The sequence below is a fragment of the Podarcis melisellensis genome (assembly GCF_964234715.1).
Source record: "Podarcis melisellensis genome assembly, chromosome: 7".
NCBI classification, from domain to species: Eukaryota; Metazoa; Chordata; class Lepidosauria; order Squamata; family Lacertidae; genus Podarcis; species Podarcis melisellensis.
This window is the reverse complement of record NC_138539.1, coordinates 64,800,367-64,811,779: the sequence shown is the minus strand read 5'-3', so window position 1 is coordinate 64,811,779 and position 11,413 is coordinate 64,800,367. Positions and strand designations below refer to the sequence as shown.

The 11,413-nt window shown below is 44.8% G+C and overlaps 1 protein-coding gene across 2 annotated transcripts in view; it reads right to left on the bottom strand.

The window, feature by feature from the left end:
* Positions 1-235: 235 nt before the first annotated feature.
* Positions 236-11,413, bottom strand: part of DUSP22 (dual specificity phosphatase 22) — a gene marked incomplete at its 5' end in the record, with an annotated part of 72,167 nt that continues 60,989 nt past the window's right edge. For both annotated transcript variants that reach the window (XM_081918295.1, XM_081918296.1), the window contains 3 exons: positions 236-1,849; positions 8,815-8,986; positions 10,121-10,195. In XM_081918295.1, the coding sequence (XP_081774421.1) occupies positions 1,664-1,849; positions 8,815-8,986; positions 10,121-10,195 (433 nt within the window). In that variant the 3' untranslated portion in view covers positions 236-1,663. The remainder of the gene's footprint in view (positions 1,850-8,814; positions 8,987-10,120; positions 10,196-11,413) is intronic.

The following is an 11,413-nucleotide window of genomic DNA, read 5'->3' as shown; positions in this document are numbered from 1 at the left end:
CTAACAATCTTAGGAGGGGGTTCCCCACTTCTTAATTTTAGTGGGGCATTTTTTACTGCCATGATGAATCCAGATGGCTCGTTTCCCCTGTAGATAAGACACAGCTCACAAATCCAATTGTCTTCTGGGAGTTTGTCCAGATTCCATAACACACTCAGGTTGGTTGATCATTCAATGGAATCACCAACAACTGATGTCAACCGCAGTCATTCTTATCCAGAAAAATGCAATGAGATAACACTGGCTTTTTTTTTATTTAGAAAAAGACTGGAGCTTTTATTGAATATATGCCATTGGGGAGGGCAATTAAAGATGGAACTCCATCAAGCTGACTAATATACAAGAAACCTTTTTTCAGTAGTACTGTGAGAATAACATTCGGAACTTTAATTCAGCACAACAGCCATTGTATCTTTAGTTTCTCTCTATATATACATCTTGCAATATACTTTCAGATCCCTCCAAAATATAAAAATATTTTGAGTGAACAACTTCTCTGAGGTGAAAGCCATGACAATAAATACTGATGAGGTTAGTTGCGATACTTCTGCTTCACTCTAGAACAAAATATATAACTTTATTAGCCATACATTCCAAGATAATTTAAGAAGGGATATACACAAGAAGAGACAACCATGAACACTGCCAGAGCTTTGTTCCCTGATGGGACTGCAGCATTTCCCTGTCGCTGAAGAGAGCAGCTGGTTTTTTTACATTGGAAAATGGCTTGCCTCTTCAGCCAAGGGGCTTCCTGCAGCAAAACCAGAGCTCAAGGTGAGCACAAAGGCCTCCGTGAAACGCACTGCCCTTATTTAGAGCATTACGTGCCGAAAGAACCAGAAACTTTGAAAAGTGCAGCTGTGCCAAACCCTGGTTATACAGACAACCTGAAGAACACGCGAGGGATACATAGAAAACAATTTGGCATCTCGACAGTTAGAATGCGGCATCCACTTTACACAGCCACTAGGAGAGAAAGTGGGGCTTGGTGCCCACATAATGGAAGCCAATGTCAACCTGCAAGTGTGGTGCCAAGTTGGGAATTCTGGAGTCCTGCTCCTCATATCTCAGAGATGTGCCTACTAAGAAAACGTAAGGCATCTCATCATGGAGCCAACACATACAAAACAAGACCTCTTTGTGCATGTGCAGGAGGGCATCAAAGGTGCTCTGTCTAGTGACTGGCTGAATTCAGACACCATGATTAAACTACGGTTTATTGTGACGGAAATGAGTCTAGGGGGGCCTTGGCTTCACGTGTTTCCTCCCTCCCCTCTCTAACACATCCACAAGGAGTTTTTTTTACTTCTGTTTTTGATTAACTACAGTTTGTTGTGTCCTCTAAACTTGGGCATATCCATGTCAATAGTTGGACATAGTTAATCTTAACTATCATTTTCTGAAACAATCCAACGTCAAGCCATGGTTTATGAAGCTGTCTTGTTTCAACAAGCCGTAGTTATGATGAGCCACAATTTAGGGTTCAGACACAAGCGAAACTGTGGTTAATCTAAAACCTCCATTCTCTGTGTGGTTGTGCGGGGAGGAGAGGAGGGGAAATGCGTGAGTCCCAGACATACTTAGGCTCATTCCAACCATGATGATTTATCATGTTGTCCAAACGAAGCCATGGAAAAGCAACGCATTAGTGTCTTAGTTGCTGCTACTGAGGAGCAGGCATTGACAAGGAGGCCACCGATGCAAAGCTATCATTCCACTGCCTTCCAGAAGTACTTGACTGAGTTGCTGCTGCAGCTGCATGCACCTTGAACTTCTGCAGAAGATCTTGGGCTTCTTGCTTGTCTTGCAATGGGCTTTCTCCATACTCAGCCCTGAGCCACTCTCTGACCTGTAGGGACGAAACAAAGCAAAGGCAAAGAAAAACATTGAAACACAGCATGATATAAAAAGGGTTTGAGCGGCTTTAAATGTTTTAGGTAGTTTTAAAATTGATTTGGAAATGATTACAGATCTCAGGGAGGGATGCTGGATTTATGTTTAAGCTAAACAAGCAATAAGCTTAGGACCCCACTCTCTTGGGGGCCCCCAAAAAATTTAAAGGGAAAAAAACCTGGATGTACATTTCCAAAATATAAGATAAAAAAACAAATAAAGTAAAACCTACATACAGCAACACTGTTTTTGTGTTGTGTAGGCTCCTATGATGTAAGTAATGGGCCCCGCCTGCTAGCCTGCTCCCTAAAATATCACTGGTTTGCTCATTTCTATGTATAGGGTGCCTAAATTCTACATGTGCAAATGGCTTTAGATACCTATTAAGTCCATAAATTACCATATAGCATATATTCAACACAAAAAAACAGCAAGAATTTGTTGCTGACAAAGGACAGCTGGACATATAAAGGGCCCCATTACCTTAGGGCCTCATCAAACCTTCAGACCTCTAGTAAGGGCAATATCTCCCTCCGCTGTTGGATGAGGAGGAAAGAGGAGGTAGCACAAAAAGAGAGCGAGGAAAAGGGGTAGCCCTGCCCACTTTCAGCTCTGGCCCCTCCCACCTGTCCTTTGCCCCACCCACTCTTCACATGTGGCCCCCTGACAGATCCTCTCCAAGTGGATATGGCCCTTGATCGGAAAAAAGGCAACCTCTGTTCTGCCTAGTAGACTTAAGCTATAGGAAGGAAGATGTCAGGTGACTATTAAAAGAAAATTCTTAACGGTATATACAGGCAGTGGCGAAGCGTGTCTTCAAGGTGCAGAGGGATGGAGGGCATGGGCATGCTGACGGGGAGTACATGGAGGGCATGAGGAGGACGCAGAACGGCAAGCCTGCGTCCATAAAATCAGTCTGACTGGGCTGATTTTAAGGGCGCATGCCTGTTGCATCATGCTAACGCCCTGCCAGCACCGCACTGCTTTGAGAGGCTGGGATGAGTGATCGTACTCACAAAGCAGTGTGGGGCTAGCAGGGGTGGTATGAGGAGCAAAATGCACCCCACAAACCTGCGCCCCAGCAACAACCCCCTTGTGCTGCCTATGCCATGCCCCTGTGTACAGGTGAACTGTGGAACCAATTGTTGTTGTTTAGTCGACTCTTCGTGGCCCCATGGACCAGAGCAGGCCAGGCACTCCTGTCTTCCACTGCCTCCTGCAGTTTGGTCAAACTCGTGCTGGTAGCTTCAAGAACACTGTCCAACCATCTCATCCTCTGTCATCCACTTCTCCTTGTGCCCTCCATCTTTCCCAACATCAGGGTCTTTTCCAAGGAGTCTTCTCTTCTCTTGAGGTGGCCAAAGTATTGGAGCCTCAGCTTAAGGATCTGTCCTTCCTGTGAGCACTCAGGGCTGATTTCCTTAAGGATGGATAGGTTTGATCTTCTTGCAGTCCATGGGACTCTCAAGAGTCTCCTCCAGCGCCATAATTCAAAAGCATCAATTCTTCAGCGATCAGCCTTCTTTATGGTCCAGCTCTCACTTCCATACATCACTACTGGGAAAACCATAGCTTTAACATAGGGACCTTTGTCGGCAATGTTTTCTAATTGGATTGAAGCTGGTTTGAGGGGTGAAACACACATGCCAAAAAACAGTATTTTTGTAGGAACCCGTGGATCAATATGGAGCGGAGGATGTGGAGGAAACAGTAAGGTGAACATATCCTGGCTCTGGATTTCCTTCATCAAGTAGGGACTTGGGCCAGATGTCCCCCTGCAATTGGGTATATATATATTTTAAAAAATAATAATTTATGATTGGCTAAATAGGCCTTCAATTAATCAGGAGGCATTTTGAAAACATAAAAAAACCACTCTTTAAAATACAAGTACCTATACTAGAAAAATATTTAAAGGGTATAAAAAGAACAATATGGGAAGCAGCACTTAAAATGGAGGCATCTTGTCCTGTGAAAAAATAAATGTGGAGGTGGAAGTTTGCTTTAGCTCTTCTGGGAAAGAAGCGAACTGAAAATTTGCATTCAAAACTGGATCGTCAATACAGAATTCTTTTTAAAAACCACTATATACCTAAGCGATTTTAATCTAGGTAATTGGAATTTGAATAAAATATGATTTTTATCTAGTTGATTTGAATCTATGCAAAAAAACAAAAAAAAATCCACCTCTCGGTCCTTTTTTAATGCAAGCCTTCCCCCCCCCCCCCTTACACAAAATCATTATGGAGTGTCTGTCTGTCTGTCTGTCTGATATGTTGCAAAAATGGTATACCTAAGCTATGCAAAGACGTAATATGACATTAGATGCTATTCGAAAGGTCAAAAGTTTGGGGAGAGATCTTTCCCGGAACTACCAGAGGCTGTTTTCAGAAAGAAATCTAAGTACAATTCGTGGTTATCTGACGCAAGTTTACATTGCCCCAGTGCTATTTTTCTAGAAAAAGAGGTGCCAGAATGCACCATGAACGACTCCCATGTTTCCTTATAATGTCAATGGCACCCATCAGAGAGGTGCAGGAACTGAGGTCCAGCAAGTTCCAGCTGAAATAAAGCCCTGATCATCCCCAACATATTAAAGCCCTGTTATCTTCCAGAAGGGATGGGACAAATTTCCATCTGAAATCCTGAAGAGCTGCTCTCCATCACTGTTGATAAAGCTGAGTTAGATGCAGGGCTTTTTTTATAGCAGGAACTTGGCGGAACTGTGTTCCCTTCCTTTTAAAAATTAAATAGTTTTTTGTTTGTGGGCGGGGACGGGGGGCGGAGTCTGGAACAGATATACACCCAAATCCACCTCTATCTGTAATCAATAAAGCTGTGGCCATTTCTAATTCAGATCATTGTCTGCTTGAGTTTATTAATCACATCTTACATTTAGCCACTGCCAGGGTGGGGTGGGGCTGTGGCACTGTGACTTGGGCCCACAATAAAGAAACATACAAACTTTGTGGTGAGGGCCTTCTGGTGGTTCCCTCACTGTGAGAAGCAAAGCTACAGGGAACCAGGCAGAGTGGCCTTCTTGGTAGTGGCACCCGCCCTGTGGAACGCCCTCCCATCAGATGTCAAAGAAATAAACAACTACCTGACATTTAGAAAACATCTGAAGGCAGCCCTGTTCAGGGAAGTTTTAATGTATGACATTTTAATGTATTTTTAATCTTTGTTGGAAGCCGCCCAGAGTGGCTGGGGAAACCAGCCAGATGGACAGGTTACAAATAATTAATTAATAATAATAATTATAATAATTATTCCCCACTCCCCCCCCCCGAAAAAAGTACTGACTAGATCAATTAGCAGTCTAGCTTGGTATGAAGAGCTTCCTAGTTCAGTGTGGCTCACTCCCTAACACAGGCACCCCCAACCTTCGGCCCTCCAGATGTTTTGGACTACAATTCCCATCATCCCTGACCACCTGTCTTGTTAGCTAGGGATCATGGGAGTTGTAGGCCAAAACATCTGGAGGGCTGCAAGTTGGGGGTGCCTACCCTAGCAAGTGTGTTTAGGATTGCAGCAGCTTATAATATTTATACATTGAATAGAAAGGGAATATACCAATGACAGAGTGGCAGGAGTGCCAACTATGAAGGTGCGTAAAGGATGAAGGCAGCAGCATCTCTCCCCAACTTTTCTCATACTAGGATAGTCAACCCAGTAGTAGCAGCAGCAGTTTTCTGGTTGTGGGAGGCGGACACAAGCCTGGCAGTAATGTGGTCTTTAAATAAAACAAACAGGAAATAGTTTCCCTTGGGGGACAAGGAAGGGACAGCCGGCAACCTTTGAAAGGGGGAAAATATCATATTAAAAATATTTGTGAAATGGCTAAACATAGCTGAGAGAGAGAAATAACCTTAGCCAAAGGAGGTTTCTTTTTCTGCTGCTTTGAAAAGGCTCATGTAGCAGAAAAAAGCAGTGTTTACCCTAATGGGTAAGTAAGGGAGGGAGGTACAATTAAATGAAGGAATTTAAGTCAATTTATTTCCCTGGGATCTCATTCCAGATGTTATTGAGAGCCAGCTCCCATCATGCCTGACTCCTGGTCATGATATCTGGGGCTGATGGGAGTTGGGAGTCCAACAAGAGTTGGAGGCAGCCATATTGGCTACTCTGAGCACGACCATCCTTAAAGCAAAACGAACATTAAACGCCTCAGACTGCACTAGGTGAAGAGGAGAGATGGATTGCACCTCACTCATCCTTGGCAGCTACATTATTCTGAGGTGTCCCATGACTTGAAGGGGCAGGGGAAAGCAGGGATCAGGGCTGCAATGCACACTTCCTATAGAGACCCACTGAGCTGAGAAGGATTCATTGCTTAGAGCTCCATGCTGTTAGCAGTCAACATCAAAACTGCCCATTTCTTGGCAACAGATACATAACACAGAGCCAACTCCTAGGGGCAAAAGTCCACCCGATAAAGTATTGGAGGGTCCCACCGCAAAGTTGATGGGCATTGCCCATCAAGTGTCATGCCATGTGCAAGTGTCATGTCATGTGATTATGTGGGGTGGGGCTTACCTCCCCTTCCCAATATTTTATTTCACTTGGCACCCCTGATTCAAAGGGAGAAATGTACAGATCCCATACATACAGTGCTTTTTTTCTTTTAAAATGTTTAGGGGTAGTCTCATTTTCTTACTCATATTGAAATACTGTCCCTCAATGAGGCCAAACTTAGATTCACAAAATGTTTAGGGGTATGCATACCCCTGTGTCCGTCCGTCCCGAAAAAAGCACTGCATACATATATAGCAGGGATGAGGAACACGATCTGGTCTGCAAGCCAGGTTACTTCCCCTAACCTACACAGGCCATGTTTGACAGGTAGGCAGGGCTACCCACCTGCCAATCACCTGTTGTTCCAATGACATCAGGGGATGCAATGTGTTCCACAAGATGGCGTTTTCAAAGAGGCTCAGCAAGATCCACCAATCAGATGATTGTTTCATCTTTACTTGAGAGCCTCTTTCAAAGTGCTATACAGTGGTACCTCGGGTTAAGTACTTAATTTGTTCTGGAGGTCTGTTCTTAACCTGAAACTGTTCTTAACCTGAAGCACCACTTTAGCTAATGGGGCCTCCTTCTGCTGCCACACTGCCGGAGCACAATTTCTGTTCTCATCCTGAAGCAAAGTTCTTAACCCGAGGTACTATTTCTGGGTTAGCAGAGTCTGTAACCTGAAGCGTCTGTAACCCGAGGTACTGGGAACTGATCCACCTGCCACCCCACTTTTGGCCCAGGCAGGTTTTCACCTTCAATATATATATGTTGGCAGGTGGACATGGCATCCCTGCCATATGGGCAAGATGGATGGAGCAGCCCCTAATAATAATAATAATAATAATAATAATAATAATAATAATAATAATAATAAATTTATACCCGCCCATCTGGCTGAGTTTCCCCAGCCACTCTGGGGAATATATTTGTAGGAATATATTTTCACAGGATATTATGTGCTTTTCTATGAAAGCTGCAGACTCTTCTCCTACATGGAATTGGGGGGGAGGGGGGGGGAAACAGCACAAAATGCCAAACCCAAATACATGCTATGATCTCCCTAAACACCATTTGCATAATGCAAGGACAATCCATCATTTCAAGTCAAAACTTTATCGGATCAGAAATGACTGTGAGGGTTCAAATTAAGGAGGGAGACAACCAGGCTGGAAAGTCCCTCTGTGATGTAAAGTCAGTTTATTTCCATGGACTCTACTCCTCCATAGCTTGGGAATGGTAAGCCTTTGAGATGAAACAAATATTCAGAACTGAATAATACATTCATCTTATATGCAGCAGCTGATTCAGAGCTACCAAGCATGTTCTAACAAAGCCAGTTTGCCTCTCCTTTAAAAGATAAGGGGCTAAACAGACTTTACAAATGCACTGAGCTGCCCAAAATGTACTAACGAATGCATCATATATTAGAGGACATTTGACATGTCAGATCCATGCTGCCATCCAGGGAGGCCTTGGGGGCAGAGGTCCACAGCCCCACTCAGCAGAAAAAGCAGGATGGCCCCCAAACACAGGAGGAAAGACTTACCACACTGTGAAGTGAACTACAGTGGTACCTCGGGTTAAGTACTTAATTCGTTCCGGAGGTCCATTCTTAACCTGAAACTGTTCTCAACCTGAAGTACCACTTTAGCTAATGGGGCCTCCTGCTGCTGCTGTGTCGCCAGAGCACAATTTCTGTTCTCACCCTGAAGCAAAGTTCTTAACCTGAGGTACTATTTCTAGGTTAGCAGAGTCTGTAACCTGAAGGGTATGTAACCTAAAGCATATGTAACCCGAGGTACCACTGTAATACACATTCCCATTCTTCTGGGGTAGTCCCCACCCTGCGCTCAGCTCCCACCTGTGGCTCCTAGAAGCTGTCAGCACGTGACAGCAGCCACACCCCAAGAAATGGTTTTGATTGGCCAAGTGAGGGTAGCTGATGGGTCTCAAATGCTTGGCAGGTTTGGGACTTCCTCTGCATGCAAAGACAGGCTCCGGTGATTTGAGCAGACAAGACCAGTAGCGGGTCCAATGGTCAAGAAGACAGTTTCTGCATGTGCCATAGAGGGAAGTGAGGGACAGATGGGGCTCATCAACCTGGGAAGGTAGCCCATCTAGGAGAAGGTAAACTCTGATCCTCAACCTCTGCTGCCTTGCAGGATATCTTCGGGAAAAGGCTAAGGAGTAAATCCAGAGTGGAGTCCCTAAGATGGTTGGATGAGGCCTTGTAGGCCTCCTTCCAGCAACTCCTGCAGCCAAGCTGCTGCTAAATGTCTTGCTCTGGCCACAACCCACTGCCGGCAAGTGGCCCCAGAAGGCTACCAAAGAGAGGGAACATACCCCTCAGGTTAAGAGAATTTCCTCAACCTTGATTCTTGCGTGGAGTCCTTACGTACTTACATGAGCAAGCTCAGTTTTCTCAAACTCTTCCAGCTGCCGTTGGAAGCCTGCGTTCGGGTTGGCGCACGATCTCGACGCTCGCACTACCGACAGCGCGTCCTCCCAGCCGAGATCAGTGATGGTCATTATGTAGGCCACAACCAAGGTGGCACTCCTGGAAACGCCGGCAAGGCTGCATTGCCAAGCAGGTGTGGACAAAGTAGATACATAGAGGTTATAGTAAGCTGAAAGCACATCATGGACGTTAGGTTTGACAGAAAGCATGTTTTTCTTTTTTTAAAAAAACACACCAAACAAACCATGCAAAATAATGATGATTCTCATTCGGCAAGTGTATAAATTTCAAGTTTCAAAGCAAGGCATACTTCCCAAAGCAGTGCAGTGCTGAACATGATGGCAATATTCAAAAATACGAGCATTTGCGGAAAATGCTCAGTCCTGTATACCTGAAGGAGCGTCTCCACCCCCATCGTTCAGCCCGGACACTGAGGTCCAGCGCCGAGGACCTTCTGGCAGTTCCCTCATTGTGAGAAGTGAGGTTACAGGGAACCAGGCTGAGGGCCTTCTCGGTAGTGGCGCCTGCCCTGTGGAACACCCTCCCAGCAGATGTCAAGGCAATAAACAACTATTTTACTTTTAAAAGACAACTGAAGGCAGCCCTGTTTAGGGAAGTTTTTAATGTCTGATGCTGTATTGTTTTAAATATTCAGTTGGAAGCCATGCAGAGTGGCTGGGGAAACCCAGCCATATGGGCAGGGTATAAATAATAAATTGTAGTTGTTGTAGTTGTTGTTGTTGTTGTTGTTACAGGAATGCACCACAAGCTTATACCAGTTTAGTGGGCATGAGTTCCCGCTAAGATTTCTGGGAATTGTAGTTTTGTAAAGTTGCCTTGCCCTCAATGAACCTTATTTCTAAAGACATTGCACCAGCAAGCAATCTAAAATGGGCAACTTCATGCCTTCAGCAGCATAGATGCTCCATGCAACTTGGAACAATGCACAGCTGGAATGCAGTATAGCATGCACGCACACAATCAGGCTTCACCAACACTGGGGGCAATCTGGTGGGTATAGCCCGGCTCTCAATGCCACACTTTTTTCTGGACCCATGAAACTAATAGCAAAAGTGGGCCTATTGCCTCTCTCCAGTACAATAAGCAGCAAGGGGAAGCGGCAACGCTTCAGAGACACATTTGCTTCCCCCAATCTTCAGGAGCGGAAGGCAAGATCATGACTGAGACTGGAAAGGCTGAGAAACAAAAAGGAATAATCACATGTAGAATAGTCTTAATTGAAATACGTACCAGTGAACAAGGCAGCTCTGACCTCCAAGCCGGCATTCATGGATAAATTCAATGCTTTCTTTGAAGTGTCTGACCCTTAAAAATTAGACGTAGACTTGATTTAGTCCCAGTTAAGCTAAGGGATTTCTTATTCCTCTGTCCCACTGATTTGCCTTCTGAAAGAGGTTTGCAGTATTGCCCAATGCTGTATTTTAGAGAGACATGGTTGCCTTTGCAGCCAAATATTTGGATAGCAATGCAACATACTGAGTAACACCAACTTAGTGGGTTTCTGGGGACAAGGGCAAAGGCATTCTTGTTCTCCCAGGCGTGTGGAACTTGATGTGGTTTGATTTGTGGCCTGTTCTTGCTTTTCATCTTTTCGTTGGGCGGGGAAGGACATTCCCCTTGTTACTGAAGGAGCGTCTCTACCCCCACCGCTCAGCCCAAACACTGAGCTCTAGCTCCAAGGGCCTTCTGGTGGTTCCCTTATTGCAAGAAATGAAGTTACAGGGAAACAGGGAAAGGGCCTTCTCAGTAGTGACACCCAACCTGCGAAACACCCTCACATCAGATGTCAAGGAGATGAATAACTAAGCTTTAGAAGACATCTGAAGGCAGCCTTGTATAGGGAAGCTTTTTAATGTGTAATGTTTTCTTATGTTTTTAAAAATGTAGTGCCATCTCAAACTCTGCATGTATGATGGCTACCTTGCCAGTGATTATCACAAGGAAATTGAGGTAGCAAGCTTCCTCCACCCTCACTTCTTTTTCCCAAATTCCCTGGCCTCCCACTTTTTGCAGCCAGTAAATTGGGTGGTGACATGTGGCTGTACGCACACACAGTGTGGTCCAGATGTATGAATAACACCAAGCAGCTCAGTGGTTAGCAGCACACTCTGTGCACCAGGACCCCTTGGTCCAACTCACAACTCCTTGGGCTTGGTCAAATCTCAGCCCAGCCGTGAAGCCTATGGGTAACCTTAGGCAAGCTACAGCCACAGCTGTCAACTGTAATAAAGAGATATTTCATTTATTTATTACATTTATATACCACCTTTGTCTTCCAAGGACCTTAACGTGGTGTCCTAGTCTACTTTATACAGCTGTTGTAAGGATGGGTGGGATAATGGGTGATAATATATTAGGATTTAGTGCTCCCCTCCCCTTCCCCAAACCGTAACTACAGTGGTACTTCAGGTTAAGTACTTAATTCGTTCCAGAGGTCCATTCTTAACCTGAAACTGTTCTTAACCTGAAGCACCACTTTAGCTAATGGGGCCTCCCGCTGCTGCTGCACCGCAAGAGCACAAT